This window comes from Berghia stephanieae, chromosome 9 (assembly GCF_034508935.2).
Source record: "Berghia stephanieae isolate SIO BIC M18660-M18661 chromosome 9, UCSD_Bste_1.3, whole genome shotgun sequence".
NCBI lineage: Eukaryota > Metazoa > Mollusca > Gastropoda > Nudibranchia > Aeolidiidae > Berghia > Berghia stephanieae.
In genome coordinates, this window is record NC_088368.1 from 30,422,523 (window position 1) to 30,445,022 (window position 22,500).

Consider the following 22,500-nt stretch of genomic DNA (forward strand, 5'->3'; position numbering starts at 1 on the left):
TTCTATCCGTGTTAGCCAATAATATCGTTTGTGACAAAACTCTCAACAAACAGGCAGATAAAACTCAATACGTGGAACCCAAAATGTCACGCAGTATTGTTTATATTATGGTATCCATACAGTAATAGCCTTCCCCTCTTGCGATTTCCCTGCGGTATCCATCTAAGTGCTTTTTTTCGGAATTGCTCCCTCCTTCATCCGGCCAAACATGGCCAATCCACCTTCATCTTCTTAACTCACTCAATCCTAGAGATTTTTGCTACTTTTCAAAATTGGAAAAAAATGTATTCAAAATGAGTATGTACATAGATAGTTTTATTTAACTACCATTAACATGCAAAAACTAAAACATTAGCTTTAAATACTACGCCTATACTTTGTCTCAGGAAAATGTAATAAATAGGCATGGGTAAAAGTAACCCGGGAAGTCGCTGTTAGGGTTGAGTGAGTTAATTTGACTGTTGCAGAAATGGGGGAAAGGGGGTGGGGTAGGTGGGGGGGGGGGGGCATTTCGGCTTTTTGTAGAAAATCCTTAGATGTAATTTGGTTTCACCTAAAAGTGTGTAAAAAAAAACAAAAAACAAGCTAAGCTATGGTATTATTGTGCGGCTATGTGGTCTTGTGGTATGACACTCGCTTTCGGATCGGAAGGTCCAGGGTTCGAGCCTCGCGCTCGGCGCATAGTTGAGTCCTTGGAGAAGGATCCTTACTCACATTCTCTCACCGTACTCAGGTGTAAAATGAGTACCTGACCGTTAACAGCGTTGTCTTTGTCCGAAAAATTGTAATATCGCCTAACAGGCGGCATGTCCCGTCCTACATGTTAAATGTTGCTGTTGGCCAGGGACCCCTTGTAAAGCGCTTTGAGCACGTTTAGTGGATATTGCGCTGTATAAAAGCTCAAGTTTTTTTGTTGTTTTTTTTTATTATAATCAGCAGCGGCCATCAGCGGCCATGACAAATATATCGGATGCATAATATTGTTGTAGTAAACTCGGATGACCCCTGGGATAAGAGAAAATCAATAATAATTATATTTTGTCTTATTTAGATTGATTCAACGTAAACTCATTATTCACACTATCGCTTATGTATTTGTTTGCTTGTCCCATTTCTATAAGCTTAAAAATGTTTGCGACATTCTTCTTCTTCTTCTTCTTCTTCTTCTTCTTCTTCTTCTTCTTCTTCTTCTTCTTCTTCTTCTTCTTCTTCTTCTTCTTCTCCTTCTTCTTCTTCTTCTTCTTCTCCTTCTTCTTCTCCTTCTTCTTCTTCTTCTTCTTCTTCTTCTTCTTCTTCTTCTTCTTCTTCTTCTTCTTCTTCTTCTTCTTCTTCTTCTTCTTCTTCTTCTTCTTCTTCTTCTTCTTCTTCTTCTTCTTCTTCTTCTTCTTCTTTATAACTTGTAGGTACCAGATTCGAGTCCCGGTGTGGGTGGTGCATGCACAAGTTCAGTGAGGTTTTATAATCACATTTTACTCCCCATCCCTAAACCATTCATCACTCATTCCGTAGCCATCGTTAACTTATAGCCTTATGTGCTCGCCATCGTTAACTCATATCCTAATACTAAGACCGTAGCCATCGATAACTTACAGCCTGACACTGACCAAAAAATGATGTCAAAAGACAAGTCTTTGGACACAAAACAAATCGTGAGTTGAATTCAATAGGTCAACAAATGGAATCACTTGTTTCCTTGAGCACTACTAACAACAACTCACTAGACGGTGGAAAAACCCAGAAAACGACATCAAACTATAAAATCCTAGTGGGTTGTAGCGTCGCCATCGTTAATTTATCGATAGAATGCGCTTGGCCAAGGAGTTCACAACATTGCATCCGGAAGTATAACGGACCAACACACAAACTCTGTGTAACCATGAATGTTTATAGTCAGGTTAATACAGTTTAGTGAGAACAACTCACAAACGCGGATGGCAAAAACAATAACAAAGGCCTGAGTGACGTCATCTTCGAACTATCTATAGCCTGACACTAGAACGTAGCCATCGTAAAGTTATAGATAGTTCGAAGATGACGTCACTCAGGCTTTTGTTATTGTTTTTGCCATCCGCGTTTGTGAGTTGTTCTCACTAAACTGTATTAACCAGACTATAAAAGATCATGGTTACACAGAGTTTGTGTGTTGGTCCGTTATCCTTCCGGATGGCAATGTTGTGAACTCCTTGGCCAAGCGCATTCTATCTATAGCCAGACACTGACCAAAAAATGACGTCAAAATGCCAGTCTTTTGTCACAAAAGAAAACAAATCGTGAGTTATTTTCAATAGTTCAACCGATGAAATAACTTGTTTCCTTGAGCTCTACTAACGACAACTCACTAGACGATACACAAACCTAAAAAATGACTTCAAACTGCCACTTCTGGAGGGTTCTAGTGTCAGGCTATATATTAACGATGGCTACGCTCTTTCCCCATGACCAGGGGTGGTCGTCAGGGGACTTGCTGGGCGGATGCAGACTTCACAATCCGGTAGTGCCTTTCATCTCGATCATTGACCTTCTCCTTCATAACGTCAAATTTGTTAAATATTTTCCAGACACATTTTCTTTTCGTCCCCTATACTCTGGCGTAAAATGAGGCACCTCGCCCTCGCTCACTTTGCAGCGCTACACTGAAGCTGATATCTATGTTTATTATTATTCCAGTCTTCGCTTGGAATGAACTCCAAAGATACAAGCCCCACAGGGATGAATAGAGTGAATTTTCCTTTTTTTTTTCATGCAAAACTTAAAACTTCTCCTCTCCCGTCCCTTTCCCCTTTTTTAAATTTTATTTTTAAAATGTATTTATTTATATTTATTTTGTTATTTATTTAGTTAGTTATTTATCTATTGATTGATTGATTTACTTATTTATTCATTTATTTATTTAGTTATTTATTTATGTATGTATTTATTTATTTATTTTTGCTCCCCAGAGAAAACAGTTGAAGCAACTGGTACGGGGAGGCATCCCCGAGCCGTTCAGGAAATTGATGTGGAAGTCTTTCGTGATGGCCAAAGTGGATGCCGTCATCACAGAGAAGGGAATTCACTACTACAGGCACTTGTGTAACGCCGTGCCCGACTCACCGGTATGTATGTAGATGTCGCTCTGGTGTAGGTATAGATAGTATGAAGTTGACGTCACTCAGATCTTTGTTATTGTTTTTTTTTTGCCATCCACGCTTATGAGTAATTTTCACAAAACTGTATTAACCAAACTATAAACGTTCATGGTTACACATAGTTTTGTGTGTTAGTCCGGTATACTTCCGGATGGCATTGCTGTGAGCTTCTTCGCCAAGCGCATACTATCTATAGAAGGGACGAATTTGACGTCACTCAGCTCTTTGTGATTTGTTCTTAGACAATCTGTTAGTGAAATAGTTCTCACTAAATTATATCAATTCGACTATAAACGTTGAAGGTCACGCACAGTGTTATGTTGTTGGTATGTTTAATTTGGCTGGCGGGTGTTTTGAGAATTTTACCTAAACGCATTGCATCAAAAGGCTAGGTTTGATCTTAATACGAGTCCACGTATTGGTAACCATGGCATTCATGGTAACCCTGCGCATTTTAATGCATTATTCTTTTCTATAAGAGAGAATCGTTTCACTGATACGCAGTTTTGTAAGCTCTATTCGGTGGAGCACTTTAGAAAAGCTTTTTCTAAAGACCATAATTTTCTGTTCCAAAACCGAGATGGACGAGATATCGTAGAAGTTCCTCTGATGTTAAAAAAAATGTTGTTTCTTGACATAATATAATACTATACTTTATACTGGCCGTTAACAGCGTTGTCTGTCGGAAAAAAAATTGTAATATCGCCTAACAGGCGTCATGTCTCTTTCAACATGTTACATGTTGCTGTAGGTCAGGGACCCGTTGTAAAGCGCTTTGAACACGTTTAGTGGATATTGCTCTATAAAAAAGCTCAATTATCAATTATTATACTGTGTCCATGTGGAGTCCATGTAGGGCTTTGAAGTCACCACCTGGCCTACATGATGTCCAAAGGTTCGAGTAAATGTTCTACATTCGGATAGTGTGCCCGTGGGGACAAGTAACCTGCGCACATTTTCCTCCTTTTTTTTGAGATAGAGGTTCCTTCCCGAAGTCCAATGTGTGTAAAACACCGTTGTATTTGTATGGGCATTTTAATAGCGCCCCACAGGCTTCAAATATTTGGATCACTGCGTATTATTTGTCTGTTTTATTTGTTTTCCTCACCTGGCAGCAAGCAGCCCGTTACCGGAAACAGATCAGTCTGGATCTCATGAGGACGATGCCCTCCAACGTCAAATTCTCCACACCTGGGTCAAAGGGGGTAAGTTAGAAATTGTCTAAAATGACTAATTTAACTCACTTAATCCTAGAGTTTCTTGCTACGTTCCAAAATTGAAAAAAATGTATTAAAAATGAGCATGTGCATGGATAGTTTTATTCAACTATCATTAACATGTAAAAACTAAAAACATTAGCTTTGATACTACGCCTATAATTTGTCTCATAAAAATGTAATAAATAGGCATGGGGTAAAAGTAACCCGGGTGAACTACGGATATAGTCGGTGTTAAGGTTGAGTGAGTTAATAGTCATGAAATTGTAGCAATTCAAATGCCAAAGACAATAATGCTGCATAATAATAATAATAATAATAATAATAATAATAATAATAATAATAATAATAATAATAATAATAATAATAATAATAATAATAATAATAATAATAATAATAATAATAATAATAATAATAATAATAATAATAATAATAATAATAATAATAATAATAATAATAGTAATAATAATAATAATAATAATAATAATAATAATAATAATAATAATAATAATAATAATAATAATAATAATAATAATAATAATAATAATAATAATGCTGCACACTTATATAGCGCCAATATCTCATGCATTTGAGCTCTAGGCGAGATTCAAATTGAGTGTCTTTCACACAATGGCTGTTTACTAGATGTTGAAAGCGTCATGGACGTAATTTTATTGAAGTTGTCCCATAGAGCCACAAGGTACATGGCGTCCAAATTCATCCCGATTTCCTTAACCCTCTCCTTACCACCTACAGAAAAATCGTCACATTTGTTACGACACAATATTATACATTTTTTTTCTTATTCACATGTATTTTGCACATCACAATGATCTTTGTTTAATTCATAAGAACATAAAAGTTGTTTTGTAGAGAGATTATTTGAGTCTAAAAAATCTATTTTTGTGCTGGGTGAGCCTGTCATTGTGGGAAAATACTGAAAATGGTCGGTAAGGAAAGAGTTAATGTTAATCAGATTGCAGCAATTTGTTTGCAGCCCTTTGGATAGGACAGGACTCGAATCTATGGCAAATTACTTTATGCGAGATCTGACACAAACTCTGCTATCCAGGGGACAGTTTAGATTTTATTCTGATCCCTCGACTCCATCCAAAAGTCACTGGATAGCAGAGTCTGTCAGATCTCGCATAAAGTAATTTGCCATAGATTCGAGTCCTGTCCTATCCAAAGGGCTGCAAACAAATTGCTGCAATCTGATTGTTGATAAATGCCGCTTTTGCTTGTGAAATCAAATTCTCTATCAACCTAGTGAGCTATCGAGATCTCGTTATCTTTTTTTTTTAATTGAGCTTTACATAGCGCAATATCCACTAAATGTGCTCAAAGCGCTTTACAAGGGGTCCCTGGTCAACAGCAACATTTAACATGTAGGACGGGACATGACGCCTATTAGGCGATATTACAATTTTTCGGACAAAGACAACGCTGTTCACGACCAGGTACTCATTTTACACCTGAGTACGGTGAGAGAATGTGAGTAAAGAGCCTTTTCCAAGGACTCAGCGCCGATCGCGAGGCTCGAACCCAGGACCTTCCGATCCGAAAGCGAGTGTCATACCACAGGACTACATAGCCGAATATGGTGTGGTATTACAAATAACCTAAATAGCTTTAAACGTTTGGTTTGGTTTGTATTTTGTTTTTCTTCTCATAGATAATGGATTTGCAAGATGTCCTGCTGGCGTTCTGTATCCACAACCCTAACGTTGGTTACTGCCAGGGGATGAACTTTTTGGTTGCCATGGCCCTTCTGTTTATGGATGCGCAAGACGCTTTCTGGTAAGATGATGATGTTATTGTTGTTGTTGTTGTCGTAGAAGGAGTAGTTGTTGTCTTTGTTGTTATCCTTGTTGCTGTTTGTTTGTTACTGTTGTCGCAGTTGTTGTTTTCCTTGTTATTGTTGTCGTTGTCGCTGCTGCTGTTTTTATTGATGATGATGATGACGATGATGATGACGATGATGAGGATGATGTTGATGATGACGTCGACAACGACGACGACGGTGATGATGATTATGATTATGATGATGATGATGATGATGATGATGACGACGACGACTACGGTGATGATGCTTATAATGATGATGATGATGATGATGATGATAATGATGACGATGATGATGATGGTGATGATGATAATGATAATGATGATGACGATGACGATGATGATGAGGATAATGACGATGAGGATGAACTGCTACGGGTAATGACTCCAATGACTTATAAATGGCATACTATCGCATTTCAGACTCGTTTTATTTTTTCCCCTCCGTTCCAACAGGACACTGGTAGCTGTCACCGAGTGTTTTCACTCGCCGTCCTATTTCGACCACAACCTGTTGGGAGCGCAGGCCGATCAGAGTGTCCTTCATGACCTCATGGAAGAGAAGATGCCGGCTCTTGCCAAACACCTGGACGCCATCGAGATAGAGATATCCACCGTCACACTCAACTGGTTTCTGGCGCTCTTCTTTGATGCTGTTCCGTTCCAGGTAAGTCGGGTTTTAAAAAAAAAATGTTTTCTGCAACTCGAGCATCAATCAAACGAATATGGATAACATCAAATCGAGGATGTATTTGTTTTACTATCAAACACTTATGGATTCATATCTGGCTTTATTTTTAAAATGTCGGAATAACCAGTTATCTTTGTATTGTACGAATGTGCGGCTATGTGTGGTCTTGTGGTATGACACTCGCTTTCGGATCGGAAGGTCCTGGGTTCGAGCCTCGCTCGGCGCATAGTTGAGTCCTTGGAGAAGGCTCTTTACTCACATTCTCTCGCCGCACTCGGGTGTAAAATGAGTACCTGTCCGTAACAGCGTTGTCTCAGTCCGAAAAAAATTATAACATCGCCTAACAGGCGTCATATCCCGTCCTTAATGTAAAATGTTGCTGTTGGCCAGTGACCCCTTGTAAAGCGCTTTGAGCACATTTAGTGGATATTGCGCTATATAAAAGCTCAATTTAAAAAAGAAAATGTTTTTGTACATTGAAACTGTTCAACCATGTAGTCTTCTTCTCGTCCTCTTTCTCTTCAATTTTTTTTTTAGTCGGTCTCACCACCATCACATTCTCTCATCGTACTCAGGTGGAAAATGAGTACCTGATTGCTAACAGCGTTGTCTGTTTCGGGGGAAAAATGTAATATCGCCTAGCATGCGTCATGTCTCGTTCTACACGTTACGCGTTGCTGTTGGTCTCATTGTTGTAATGGAAATTCGCTCAAACCAACGCAAAATATTGTCCATTACAACAATGTTAAACTAGGCCCATAATTGCGTTCAGGTGTCAGACCTGTATAATATATTTACACGTCTGAACCATTAATTTATCGATAGGTGATAATGAAGACAAGACTTTGACGCGAACTCTACCCCCCCCCCAATCCCCCCAGCAAACAAACAAAACATGTAGATGTCTCTATCATCAATAATAATCATTTTTATTCAATAAAATCAATTCTATAGTCGAATGGAGACACACTTTATTCTAAATACCCAAGTCTGAATAAAGTTGTATTGATAAATTTGTCAGTGCATCACATAATAATCAGTCGGAAGGCGAAAAATTTGGATCTTATTTTTTTTAACTTTCATATTCTATGTCTTGTTTACAAAGTATATTACATATTGCTTTTATTATGGCATATTAAAAAGTCCTGTTTTTTTTTTTTGTTGTTTTTTTTTTAATAAAAGGAATTGATTGTTTAAAAATTCTATAAACCAGAACGATCACGACTAATGAAACCCTTTAAATTTGCAAAACTGATATAGCCATAAAACTTTAAGGAGACCGTTTACAACCTCTCTCTCTCTCTCTCTCTCTCTCTCTCTCTCTCTCTCTCTCTCTCTCTCTCTCTCTCTCTCTACGCGCTCTATTTTTCTCTTTCCTCCGCTCTCCCACTCTTATAATCATAGCTATAGTACATTATTTATAGTCTTCTCTCTCTCTCCCTCTCTCTCTAGATCTTGCTCTCTCTCTCTCTCTCTCTCTCTCTCTCTCTCTCTCTCTACGCGCTCTATTTGCCTCTGTCCTCCTCTCTCCCACTCTTACAATCATAGCTATAGTACATTATTTATAGTCTTCAATGATGTTGATTGCATGGAATTACTAATAAAAGCGACCACAAGCCTATGTAATCACACCGAGGACTCTCTGCATTCTATACAACTATTTAATTTGTGAGCACGTATACTCAACTTCAACTGTGTCAAATTTTTTCACGACTTTACAGTCAAATTCCGATATACATACATATCTAGCATGGCAGTTTTTTGCATCGCTGCGGCCGCAAAATATCACTGATTTGCATTGCGGCCGCAAAATCTCCAATTTTTTTGCATATATTCGAGATTTTGCAAAGAAATTTTTTTTTTTTTTTCATTTAATTTGATAGCTCTTGTAGAACGTGAAGGATAATTAATCAAGAGTAGTTTCTTTTTTACTATCTCATTTTCGTCCTTTTTACTGGTGCTGTATGACCTTGCATTTGATGCAAGCGCCGTGAAACCCTTAAAAACAAAACAAATACCTTTCTCTTTCATGAACTAATTATGGGTTTTTAGGAAAAATTTTGGAATTTTTTTGTGCAAATTTTGCTGTTTTTAGCTTGCAAATTTTGAAAAAAACGCCATGTCAGACATATCGCCAATCACTCTCATCACCAACCAAAGGAATATGGATAACATCAAATCGAGGATATAATATTTGTTTTACCGCCAAACAGTTATAGATTCATATCTGACTTTGTTTGTTTTAAAATGTCGGTATAACGAGTTATCTTTGTACATTGAAACTGTTCAACCGTGTAGTCTTCTTCTCGCTCTCTTCCTCTTCCGCTTCTTCAATTTCTTTTTAGTCGGTCTCACCATCATCACCGATGACCTCATTTGAACCCAGTCTTGCCACGCCTTGTTAAACCAAACCACGCCCACGTTGAACGGCCCATTTAGATTACTAATGTGACAATGTCTATACCACCATCCCCCACTTCCATATAAGGCGCAGTGGGAGGAGCTTGCGTCAACGTCACGGTCGATAGCACTGAACGCCATTTGATTGGACGAGCCCAATCCGTCGCTAGCGTTGCCACGGTAACCGCTGACCTTTAACCTATAATCGCTGTCTCTACTTTCCACTCTAAAATTGTCATACCGGGCTTCCCACCTGCCCCCAAACGTGTCTTCCATGACAATTTTTAACTCGTATTCGCTCTGTGACGTCAGAAAATGGATGATATCATTCCCAAGCCAATGCTCTCCCTTTATTCGCCCGAAACCGTTCGCGTACTCGACCCAGGACCGAGAAAAATTGACCGTCCCGTCCATTCTTCTCTGGATAATCGTCCACCCTCCATTGTCATGGGATCTAGCTTTGTTTAAATTTTCTTTACTATTGTCGCGATCACCGTCAAGATTATCAGCATTGCTATCAATGTTTACATCAGTGCTTTTCTTATGAATACCAAGTCTTGCTCCTGTGTCATCATTTTTATTGTACTCCAGATCCGGAGATTCGTCTCGATCATTTTTCCGATTATTATCATTATTACTTCCTATAGAACCGATTACGTTTTCGAGAATATTCTCAGAATTGTCTCTATGGTTGTCAGAGTTACCGTATCCGTTGACGTCAAGATGGTCATTCTCATCGTTAGTCGTATTTTTCCTCGCACTTTCCTTCTTGTTCGTACCGTGGAGTAGATGACGTTGATTTCCGCTTTGGATCTGCTTGGATTGACTTCTGTTGTGATTTCGATACCCGGGGCGATTATTACGGGTCTGCGTTCGATTCCGGTTCCGTTGTGTTGCATCTTGAAGTGGGTGTTGTGCTGGTTGGTAGTGGTTGTGGTTGTGTTCCATGATACAATAGACCCGTACCGAACGGTCCATGTGTAACGGCATGATTACGTAGAGGCCCGAGTCCCTAAAGCCACGGTCGTAGTACTCTTGACAGTCTGTGAGAAGAAAGTGATATTAAAGTTATAATTTGAATATTCAGTGACTCAACAACTTAACTCTCTCCTTACCGATCCTTTTCAGTATTTTCCCAAAATGGCAGGCTTACCCAGCAGAAAAAAATGCGTTTTTAAAATCAAACAATCTCTCTACAAAACAACTTTTTGTTCTTACCATTTAAACAAAGAACATTGTGATGTACAAAATAAATCTGAATAAGAAAAAATGTATAATGTGTCGTAACGAATGTGACGATTTTCCTGTGGTTGGTCAGGAGAAAGTTAAAGCGATAGAAAGCTAGTATTTCACATTTCTGATCATTTTAATTTTGAAATAATCTTTCTTTTGATTTATGGAGACATATTGCTAGATAATGGCAGAAGATCACATTTACCATTCAGAGGGTAATCAAAGCATTACGGACAATTATATCACGCTTACCATGTCCAGTTATATTTATACACGTGAAATCGATTTCTTTAACATATATTTACCTTTCGGCACTTGCAATAAGAGTTTAGCCACTTCTTTCTCTAATCTTTGAACCTGTGATTTCATGGGGTTAAGGTCAGCGAAGTGGGAGGTCATACGAACAAGGTCACTCTGTGTAGTCTTGAGCGTGTTCAGAAGTCTTAGCAACGTTACATCCACTCTTTTTGTCTGGGAAATAAATAGACCAAGTACCGAATTAAAATGGTTAATTTGAAAATTAACAAACACCAACATTTAATTTCATTTCTACCGATACCATGTTGTCTTACTTTCGCAATCCTGTCCTACCTAGTCCTACCCCCCCCCCCCCCCCCAATAAAATAAAATCAATTTTTTTTAAATTGGCCACAAAACTAGTCCTTCAATTGGATTCAATCGGCCGCCATCGTGGTTCTAAACAAAGAAAATCGGTACTTTTTATTCTTCATACTGGCTCGAACTTTTCATATGTCTTGTGATCAGAATGTGTAAAAGTCAAAACATGATCAGATTTATAATGTGTTTTTTTTCCCCTCTGGATACGCTTTTATGCTCGTCGAAGAAATATTTCATAAGGGCGTCCGCCATTGTTCCCATAGTTTAGAGCCAGTAACTAAGTTACTATGCGTCATTATGAGGGAAGTGACGTTACGACTGTTGAAGGGTATTCTCGATCGATTGGTTGAACTTTCATGTGTAAGAGTTTTTGACAAGACGACGGTCATAAATATTTGCTATGTGGTCTGGTGGTATGTCACTCGCTTTCGGATCGGAAGATCCTGGGCTCGAGCTTCGCTCGCCGCATAGTTGAGTCCTTGGAAAAGGCTCTTTACTCACATTCTCTCATCGTACTCAGGTGTAAAATAAGTACCTGGCCGTTAACAGCGCTGTCTCTGTCGGAAGGAAATTGCAATATCGCCTAACAGGCATCTGTCCCGTTCTAAATGTTACGTGTTGCTGTTGATCAGGAACCCCTTATAAAGCGCTTTGAGCACGTTAAGTGGATATTGCTCTATATTTTAAAAAAAAGCTCAGTAACATTGGTATGTCGCAATTCATAGAAATCATTACAATGACTGATTTATTGATTGACTAATGGACAGATTGATGGATTTGATTATGGGCTAAATTAAACGATTGTTTAGTGTTTGACTCACCTATTTATTGATTAAGAATTTTGAGTTGATTGATTAATTGCTCGCTTGATAAATCGATCAATTGTTTGAGTGATTTTTTGTTTGGCCTAACTAGAATTCCCGGACTATCTGCTGTGCTGTACACAATTGTGTACAAATACATTGCTGGACTCACCTTTTCTTGTTGAAGCATCAAATCGTCTCTCAGAGAACGTTGCCCTTCCTGCAGTCTGAGAATACTCGCAGCTTGCTGTTTTGGAAAGGAATAGACAAAATAAATAAATGAATAAACAGATAAATAAATAAATAAATAAATAAATATAAATGAATGAATGAATGAATGAACGAATGAGTGAGTGAATGAATGAATGAATGAATGAGTGAATGAATGAATGAATGAATAAATTAATTATCGAGTGCATGTATGAATGAATGAATGAATGAATGAAATAATAGATGAATGAATGAATGAACAAATAAAAAAAATAAAAGAAAGGAAAACGAAATAGGTTGACATTTACATAAAAATGTAATATTCTCCACCAACTCATTTCGACATAATGGCAAAATGAAGCGGTGGGTCAGATATTATTGTTTTGGACATTTGTATCTCTCTCTCTCTCTCTCTCTCTCTCTCTCTTTTTCTCTCTCTCTCTCTCTCGCTCTCTCTCTCTCTCTGTGTGTTTGTGTGTTCTGTTTTGGCAGAACCTTTATAATCTGGTAAAAGATGATTATTATCTACGAAATCGGTGAGTAATGTTGTTAATTGTCAGTTAGTTACCCTTAGTTCAGCGGAAGATCGTCTACAAAATTCCAAAGATTTGTTCAGCATCTTAGCCTCAACGCTGGACAACCTGTTGCTGTTGATCAGTAGTTGAATGTATAAGTTGTCGAGTCTGGCTTTCGACTCCTGTGACTGGCGAGACGGGTGACTGCTTTGCGCGGACTAGACAAAAAATAGAGAAAAATAGAAATACGGGTTAATGACATAATATAGACAATTCTAAGGACGAGTAAGGTATCTCATTATTTTTTTTATAACTCATACATTCACTTTCTCTCTAGTGCGGCTATGTGGTCTTGTGGTATGACACTCGCTTTAGGATAGGAAGGTCGCTCGGCGCATAGTTGAGTCCTTGGAAAAGGCTATTTACTCACATTCTCTCACCGTACTCAGGTTTAAAATGAGTACCTGGCCGTTTACAGCGTTGTCTCTATCCGAAAAAAAATGTAATATCGCTTAAAAAGCGTCATGTCCCGTCCTACATGTTAAGTGTTGATGTTGGCCAGGGACCTCTTGTAAAGCGTTTTGAGCACGTTTAGTGGATATTGCGCTATATAAAAGCTCAATTTAAAATTTAATTTAAAGCTCAATCATTCTCTCATTTTTTTGCTAGAAGTCCAAGCCAAGTTTCATTCAGCACACTAAGTCAGCGTTTCATCTTAACTCACTCAACCCTAACACCGACTATATCCGTAGTTAACCCGGGTTACTTTTACGCCACGATTATTTATTACATTTTTCTGAGACAAATTATAGGTGTAGTATCAAAGCTAATGTTTTTAGTTTTTACATGTTAATGATAGTTGAATAAAACTATCTATGTACATGCTCATTTTAATACATTTATTCCAATTTTGAAAAGTAGCAAAAATCTCTAGGATTGAGTGAGTTAAACCTTTTAACCCTTACCGACGATTTTCATCATTTGTCCAGAAATGCTTTACCTAACCAACACTTAACTTGACGTTTTACACTCAACTCATGGGGGATAAGTATCTGCATACTAGATATGCACATTTTTGTGTAGAAACCTTAACAAGCTTTATAATACAACGATTTTTCTTACATTTTTTTATGTGCAAAACAAATCTGGTTAAGAAAAATGTTCATTTCATCGTAATAAATTATGTGACGATTCTCCTGTAGTTGGTAAGGAGAGGGTTAACCTTTAAAAACATGTATGACCTTTAAAATAAAGTTGTCTAACGTGTTAAAAATGCGTTCAAACAATTTTGTCAAAACCATTATAAGATGTGGGATAACCAACATGTCCTTAAGACCAAACCATATTATGCTCTTGAAACATTATGTGAAGTTTGGTTGCCTTTGTTATTAGCTGGGAGCTCAGTAGTGTAATCGCTAAATGCGCAATTTGTGGGCCAGTCAGCTGCTGAAGAAGAAGAAGAAGAAGAAGAAGAAGAAGAAGAAGAAGAAGAAGAAGAAGAAGAAGAAGAAGAAGAAGAAGAAGAAGAAGAAGAAGAAGAAGAAGAAGAAGAAGAAGAAGAAGAAGAAGAAGAAGAAGAAGAAGAAGAAGAAGAAGAGGAGGAGGAGGAGGAGGAGGAGCAAGAGGAGGAGGAGGAGAATATGGAAGAAAATAGGAGCATGAAGTCGGGGAAAAGAAGTATTGGTAGGAGAATAATAGAAATAAAATAAAATCCCCATGCATACCTGTTGAGCTACGACCGTGTCCATTCGTTCCTGGAAATCCTGAAAACTGTTGTTGAGTCGAATCATGTGACCTTGTAAACTCCTGTACCAGCGTTTCGTGGTCGAGTGAACAGAATTGAGCCTGTCTTCGAATTTGCCCTTAGCTTCGTTCATCTCCATGGATGTTTTGGCCAGCTTTGAAATACGGGCCTGTGCATGCGAAAATAAAATAAAAACAAAATGATATAATCAAACACACAATTGTGATCGCTGTGTTGTATAAAAAATGAATATGTTAGCTTCTATAAAAAAGAAGAAAAAAATAGAACTAAATACAAAATATGGAACGTTTAGGGTTTCAAAACTTTCCTTCATTCAATAACAAAACAGAAATTATTCTCTGTCGTATGTATGCATTTAAAGTGATGTATTGAAGATTTCACTGATTTTTTTTGTTTATCGTCTGGAGAAGGTTTGAGCCCGAAACGTTTAGTGTTTGGTATTTTTTCTATTTTGAAACTCTTATATAATTTATCTTTGTATACATGTGCAACACAGTCTTCGTACTCTATTGGTATCAGTTGTGGCTAAAAAGTCCACTATTGTAACGTTTCATTTTCTAAAAATTGAAAATAGTCCACCGTCTGAACACACTCACTGGCAAACTATAGATAGTTCGAAGATGACGTCACGCAGGCCTTTGTTATTGTTTTTGCCATCCGCGTTTGTGAGTTGTTCTCACGAAACTGTATTAACCAAACCTTAAAAGTTCATGGTTACACAGAGTTTTATGTGTTGGTCCGTTATACTTCCGGATGGCAATGTCATGAGCTTCTTAGCCAAGCGCATACTATCTATAGATAGTATGCGTTTGGCGAAGAAGCTCACAACTGCCATCCGGAAGTATAACCCACAAAACTGTGTGTAACCATGTACGTTTATAGTCTTGGTTAATACAGTTTAGTGAGAAGTCCTCATAAACGAGGATGGCAAAAAACCAATAACAAAGACCTGAGTGACGTCGTCATCGTTCTATCTCTATCTTGTATTTGTTTTATGTATTTACCTCGTTACGCAGTGCAGCGTTAACAATCTGTTGAGTGGCCTCACTCCATTGCTCGATGGTGACAACGTTTCGGGTAAAATTGGTCAGCGATTCTTTCAGCAGTGCCAGGAACTCACTCATGTTGATTGAGGAAATCTGATGAGATATAGATGGCAAGAAACAGTTTTTTGCTAGGTGATGTTAGTAACAAGAAAATGAAGTGAGTAGGAAAGCGCCAGAAGACAACAGAGAATAAAAACTTCGCGGCGGCGATGGGGGCTCGAACCCGCGACCTTCCTGGTACAACTCCGCCTGGCCGGGGAGATCGTGACTCTACCGTATGAGCTAACCACGACTCCAAAAAGGTCGTTTCAAATTCTAGTCTATTGAGAGCCACTAGTTGATGTTAAGAAAAATATATTTATCACTGTATTAATTCTATTGCTAAAATTCGTAACTTTGATAATTTTAAAAACAACTTTTGTAAAGACTTCGATGTTTTCAGATATTATTGAAATTTTGATGAATTTTCGTTCCTTTGATTTTAGAGAGAGAGAGAGAGAGAGAGAGAGAGAGAGAGAGAGAGAGAGAGAGAGAGAGAGAGAGAAGGGGAGAGAAAGAGAGAGAAAGACACACACACACACACACACACAGAGAGAGAGAGAGAGAGAGAGAGAGACAGAGAGAGAGAGAGAGAGAGAGAGAGAGAGAGAGAGAGAGAGAGAGAGAGAGAGAGAGAGACTAGGAACGCAAAAACCAAGGGGGAAAAATGAAAATTGTACTAGTGTTTAAGATCCATTATTGAGCACCACTGTTTTTTTATAAAGAAAAACAATTTAGTGCAACTTACCTGAGATAATAGCTGGGATAGAATCGCCTCATTGTGTTGGACATTCAGTTGAATCTGACTTATCTCCCGATCTCTTGCGGTGATCATCTTCTCCATATTAATTTGCTCGGATATGTTACTATTTATAGCTGCTTTTATCTCATCCACCTCTCCCTTTAGTGAGGTAGTTCTGGTCCACATTTCTTTTTCCTGTGTATCAATGTCATCTCTCAAAGCAGCGGTTTGATTGTCGATGTGTGATAATTTTGTTTCGAGGTCAAGGTCACGATAATCCTGCTGTTTGAAAAGTGAAGAGTTGTAATTGCTTGTCATCGCTGTTTCTAGACGTTTTATTCGTTTTTCTAGTTTTGAAATGTAATCCAGAATAATAACGTCATCGGTTTCTCCGGGTATATGAATATTCATCGTGGATTTATTTTTGGACAAATCATTTTGATTGGTGTTTGAAGTCACCTTGGTGTAGTTAGTTTTAAAAGTGATTTGAATCTTGTCAATGGAGCCAGATGAATTCTTTGTAGTTGCCGATATATTTAGATTCGTTTTCTTATTTGTTGGTGATGATAGTGAAGGTGACGATGCTGATTGGGGTAGAGATATTGGGATGCTGTTACTATCGTTATATCTAATAGTTCGAGAGTTCGAGTCTTCTGATTCTTTTGAAGATATGGCGTATGGTGATGATGTTGGTGTTACTGTTGTTTGCGGTGGAAAACTGCTGGAAAAGGCGATGTCGTCGGTATCGTTGTTGACAAATGACTTAGACAATATTGTGTATCCGCCATTATTCTTCGTAGAAGGAGTTGAAATATTCCCTAATATGGACATTGACGCCTTAGTAATATTTGATAAATCTACATCATCCTTGTTGATGTTCATATCAGTACCGTTGCTATTACTCTCGATATTAGTGGTTGTGGTGGCATTGCTCATGCTGCTGCTGCTGTTCGTTTTGTTTATTTTTCTGTGTTCATGAGGATGAAGGGCTGCTGGTGAGATCGAAGGATGTGACAGAGATGGCGCGGCTACGGAAGGAAATGGAGTTTGCTTTAACGATGGAGACAAATTCCTATTGTGGTTTTTGGTAGCTTTAGGAGACGATGATGTTTTCAAAACAGAGCCATCATTTATACCATAATTTTCACCATCATTTTTATCATCAGCAGGCATAGAAGACGGTGCTGTAGCTGACGTTGTTGATGCCGTTGTTAAATGTCTTGACTTCCGTGGAACGGAGTCACGCTTTGGAGACAATTGCAATATCGGAGCTAAATGTTTGCTTAATTTGGAGCTTTCATTCTTTGTCAATTTTGAATCAACTTCTACCTTTACACGACTATTTATGGAGTCCATGTTGTTTTGCCTAAGTTTAATTTCTTTGTTATTTTTTAGTCTTTTGAATTTTTGTTTATTACGAGAACTTTGAATGACCTTCACTTTTTCGTTAGCATCTATATTATCATCCCATTCTTCAGACAATAGCTCTGGATCAATGGAGATTTCCATGATGTCACGTACGTCATCAACATCTAACCTCACAGCCTTGACCTCTTGATCTAGACGAGTGGAACTTTTCTTCGCCTCTTCTAACGTATCACCAAGCTCATCTATATCTTTACTCATCCTATTAATTCTTTTTGATCTCCTTATGTCGACACGTTCCAATTTCTCTACTTTGTTTTCCAAATTTTCAAAATACACCCTCAGATTTTCAATTTCTTCCGCAATCTCAGTCTTAAAGGCGTCGATTTCTTCAAGATCATATCTTTGTGTCGAATCAGGCGTCCTATCTAAACGTTGTTCCTCTACCCAGTCGGTGACTTTTCCAAGCTGAGTTGAAAGACTACCAAGGTCTGCCCGGAGTCTCCAGACTCCTGTTTCTGATTTCTGCTGTCTGTTCCTGAGAGTTGCCATTTCGTGCCTCACCCCGCTCATGGTTGTGCCCAGCTGGGTGACTGTGGACTCCACGGTCGCCATTTTATGTTGGATAGTTTGAATACTATCTCGAGTAAGGTCAAGGTCAGTAATGTGATTTTTATGGCGTTGTTCCAGTTCCTCGATTTTCTCTCTGTGAATTGGAGTTTAGATAAAATGGTATAAGAAAAATGTGCATCTTTTTACATCTATATGTGAGTTTGTAAAGTATTCGTCTATGAGTAAACGGTTTGTTTTGTTATGTGTGTGTGTCATGTGTGTGTGTTTGTCATGTGTGTATGCGTGTGTGTGTTTGTTTGTGCTGTTAACTCATGCGTACTCAGCTAGGTCAGTTACACCGGACGGAAAAAGCTTTGGGATAAGACGTAGGTCATATCCAAAGAGTAGCAAATAAATGTTGTGTTACTTTAAACATTGTAATATGTGGTTTTTGAAGGGCTACTTTATAATATAGAGATTTCTCATTGGTGATTCTGATTAGAGAAAAGTGTATTGGACATTATCAAGTATACTATTTCAAATGCTGCTGCTACGACTACTATTGCCACAACAATAACAACAACAACAACAACATCAACGAGAACTGCAATTACAGCTATTACTACTAGTACAGCAAAACCAAAACAACAGCAACTACTACTACTACTACTACTACTACTACTACTACTACTACTACTACTACTACTACTACTACTACTACTTCCACCACCACCACTAATTCTAACTATTCTTACTACCACAACCAACCGCACTATCTCAGGACCGTTACACATACTATTATGCCCCTATATCAAATTATATTCTGAGCTTTATGGAAGGTGTAAACCTCAAAGTAAATGTGCGTGCAAACTACGTGTCGGATCAAGCCCTCAGTCAGCAAACATATAAAAACATTTAATGGTAAGATAGAAACAAGTAATAATGCCTTACCTGTTAATCTCCTGGTGTCTGTACAACTCTTTCACAGTGAGTACTAATTCTCTCACAGTGGCGAAGATGCCAACGCCTCGAATCTGGGGTAGTGGTGGAAGTCGTGACAGCTTTTCTCTGCTTCCAGCTACAGTGGGTGTCAATAAGTGTCCACCCTCTGAGTTACTCTTCTCCTCCAAGTCTCTCCCTCCTTTCTTAATTTTATCTCTACCGATTTCACCTTTATCTACAATCCCACCAACTTCTTCTTCTGCTTCTTCTTCTTCTTCTTCTTCTTCTTCTTCTTCTTCTTCTTCTTCTTCTTCTTCTTCTTCTTTTTCTTCTTCTTCTTCTTCTTCTTTTTCTTCTTCTTCTTCTTCTTCTTCTTCTTCTTCTTCTTCTTCTTCTTCTTCTTCTTCTTCTTCTTCTTCTTCTTCTTCTTCTTCTTCTTTTTCTTTTTCTTCTTCTATATGTTCGATCTTCGATTCCTTTGCATTCTGTGTTACCCTTAACCTATTCACTTTTCCATCTCCCTCTTTTATTTTCACGTTTTTATCATCATTGTAATTAACATTTTTACCCACAATGTCTCCCCTTCCTCTTTCTTTATCAATGAGGATAATATCCTCTTCTAATCCATCAATATCGTCATCATTTTCATCTAGCGTCATATTGTCCTGGTAGAAAATATTTGTTTTATCCTTCATTTCCTCCTCCTCCTTCTCATCCTCCTCCTCCTCCTCCTCCTCTTCCTCCTCATCATCATCATCATCGATGAGACCTGGCGTTGCTGTCGCTGTCGTTCCTTCCACGATGACACCGTTGATGTTCTCATAACCAGTTTTATCTTCAGAAAGAACGGTAACAGCATTGTTTAAAATATTGGTATTGTCAGGAGTTGTGTCATTCGTTCCATCTCTGTACGTGGGTGTCGGGATTTGGGCATGAGTGCCAGGATCTATTCCAACTCTTTCATCACTGCTGTCATATTGTGGTCCTCGTTGAGCCTTAGGCAAGTGTTGTTCCTTTCCAATTTTTACAACTTTCGTGTTGAAATTGCTTTCCCGTCGAACTTTTCTGTAATCCATTCTCTCTCGATCACTCGCATCTCTGTTGTCTTTTACTTTGTTTCCATCATTGTCTTTCACATTTGTTTCATTCCTTTCGTCTGATTTTGCATCATGTTTTGATTCAAGTTTTATGATTTTATTTTTGATTTTATATTCCTGTCGAACTTTCCTCTGAGCAAACTCCACTCCAACTGTACTGTCTTTTTCAAAGGCATTTTCCTTTTTAGGGCTATATACATCTACTTCAATTGTTCGAATTGTTTCACTGTTTTTCCAGTCACTGTTTTTAGTAAGTTTGATATTTTCATTTGCCGTTTCTTTGTTTTCACTTTGGGGTTCAACACTACTATTTCCTGCAAGTTTGTTACTATTGAAATGAATTGCCTTCTTCCTATCACTCTTTGTTTTGTCATTATTTCCACGAGTATGCCTTTTGCTACTTTTCCTCTTCATCTTTTTCCTTTCTCCTCTCCTTTGTTTTATTCGTCTTCGTCTTCGCCTCTCCCTCTTTTTCGTTCTATCATCGATGGAAACGTCGTCAGCGCCATCTGACTGAATGTCCTGTCGTAACCCTCTGCTTTGAATGTGATTATTAGGCATATCATGTACATACAATTTGGATGGCGACGATTTCGATTGCGATAATAATGATGGCGAGGAATGAAAGACCGTGAGAGGGGATGCTGTCGATGTTGATAATTCTGTTGATTTATATGCCTTTTGCGTTGGTGGTGATGTTGATGATGGGGATGGTGAAGACCACGACGATGTCATTGACGACGGAGATGACGACCAGGGGAATGATAGCTTTGGTAACGATGTGGCGGTGAAAGACGAAAACACGGACTCAATCATTGCCGCGAAAGAAGAAGCATGGGAATTGTCATTGACATTGACTTCCAACGGTGCGAATTTATTGTTGTCAAGCGATTCTAAATCTCCAATTAATGCATCTACTTTAATATCATTCTTCGTCTGTGTGAGTTCATTATGAATTCGTCGGAATAAAGATGCAGTTGCTTTGGCGTACTCAGCTGCAGCATCGCCGTGTTCTGAACGAACTGACGTGTTCAGTTGATGATGTTGAAATGTTGAACTCTTTGGTGGTCGGTCGGAAATGCCCTTTATGTTTCTCCATGATTTGAGCGTGGACTGTTTGATATGTTGCTTATGTCTTGTGCCTCTTTGATGTTGATTGTTGGTCTTTCGGTGGTGTCTTATTAATGGTTTAAGATTTGTTAATGGGAGCTTGTCGCTGTTGTTGTATGAAGAGGGTTGTAGGTCTGTATTTGACAGTTTTCGTCGAGAATGTTTATTTTTACTGTTGAGTGTCACCTCTGTTTCTGAATTATGGTTATTTAGAGTTAAATGCTGCGTGTTGTTTAAGTGACTAGAAGAATATTGATGATCACGGTGATGATTATATCGATGATGATGATTATTATTGTTATGGCGATGATGGCTTCGATGATGATGTTGATCTCTGCTGTTTTTATAGTGCTGCTTATGAGTTTTCGGATGTTGTTGTTTGTGGTGGGGATGATGATTTTGTTGATATAGTTGTTGTTGTGTAAGCTTGGAATGAAGAACATTAGGCTCCGTTTTCGACATAAATAATTGCTGATGCCGTTCATGATCTTGTTGTTGTTGATGATTATGATGATGGTGACGATGGTGTTGTCGTTGTTGTTTTTGCTGCTGCTGCTGCTGCTTCTGGATATGTTTCCGTCGGAAAAGCATCACTTGTCGTTGCTGCCTGTAGTCCTCAAGTGTTTGTTTATCACCCGAGTGGATTGCATTTGTTGTTGATGCTATTGATATGATGTAGATGAACATTACTATTAGAAAAACGGTATACTCGGTCACGAACGTGCGGCGACTAGCAACACAATACATTTTAGCCTCTTGTTTGAATATATTAATTAATCAGCGTGCTGCCTTTCAAAGTGGTTGTACAAGTCCATCTACTAGACTTCTTACTTCTTCATCCATAGTATTGCTGTGTGCTCTAGAAGTGTGCTGTGGTTCATAATCATCATCTGTTGAAGATGAAGATGTGTAGATTGATAAACGAGTGGTGATAAAAAGATGAAAGTATAGCACCAAAAAAAAAAAATAAATAAATAAAAAAAGAAAGAGAAGGAAAAAAATCTTATGTTTTTATTAGCACTAGATTATTCATCTGTATATACATTATTTATATTAATTATGATCATAATGATGATAATAATTATGATGATGATAATAATTATGATGATGATGATGATGATAATAATGATAATAATAATAATAATAATAATAATAATAATAATAATAATAATAATAATAATA

At 38.0% G+C, this 22,500-nt stretch overlaps 2 protein-coding genes across 2 annotated transcripts in view; one reads left to right on the forward strand and one right to left on the reverse strand.

Annotated features, from left to right (window-relative positions):
- Positions 1 to 22,500, forward strand: part of LOC144979187 (uncharacterized) — a 179,406-nt gene that overhangs the window by 123,196 nt on the left and 33,710 nt on the right. Inside the window, exons 17-20 of the mRNA XM_078925797.1 lie at positions 2,940 to 3,095; positions 4,244 to 4,333; positions 6,021 to 6,145; positions 6,647 to 6,857. Coding sequence (XP_078781923.1) covers positions 2,940 to 3,095; positions 4,244 to 4,333; positions 6,021 to 6,145; positions 6,647 to 6,857 — 582 coding nt within the window. The remainder of the gene's footprint in view (positions 1 to 2,939; positions 3,096 to 4,243; positions 4,334 to 6,020; positions 6,146 to 6,646; positions 6,858 to 22,500) is intronic.
- Positions 8,030 to 22,500, reverse strand: part of LOC144980034 (uncharacterized) — a 22,637-nt gene continuing 8,166 nt past the window's right edge. The window contains exons 3-10 of the mRNA XM_078927496.1: positions 19,121 to 22,208; positions 16,259 to 18,323; positions 15,430 to 15,564; positions 14,385 to 14,573; positions 12,714 to 12,878; positions 12,108 to 12,182; positions 10,820 to 10,985; positions 8,030 to 10,324 (exon numbers count right to left, since the gene is read on the reverse strand). Coding sequence (XP_078783622.1) covers positions 9,168 to 10,324; positions 10,820 to 10,985; positions 12,108 to 12,182; positions 12,714 to 12,878; positions 14,385 to 14,573; positions 15,430 to 15,564; positions 16,259 to 18,323; positions 19,121 to 22,065 — 6,897 coding nt within the window. The 5' untranslated portion in view covers positions 22,066 to 22,208 and the 3' untranslated portion in view covers positions 8,030 to 9,167. The remainder of the gene's footprint in view (positions 10,325 to 10,819; positions 10,986 to 12,107; positions 12,183 to 12,713; positions 12,879 to 14,384; positions 14,574 to 15,429; positions 15,565 to 16,258; positions 18,324 to 19,120; positions 22,209 to 22,500) is intronic.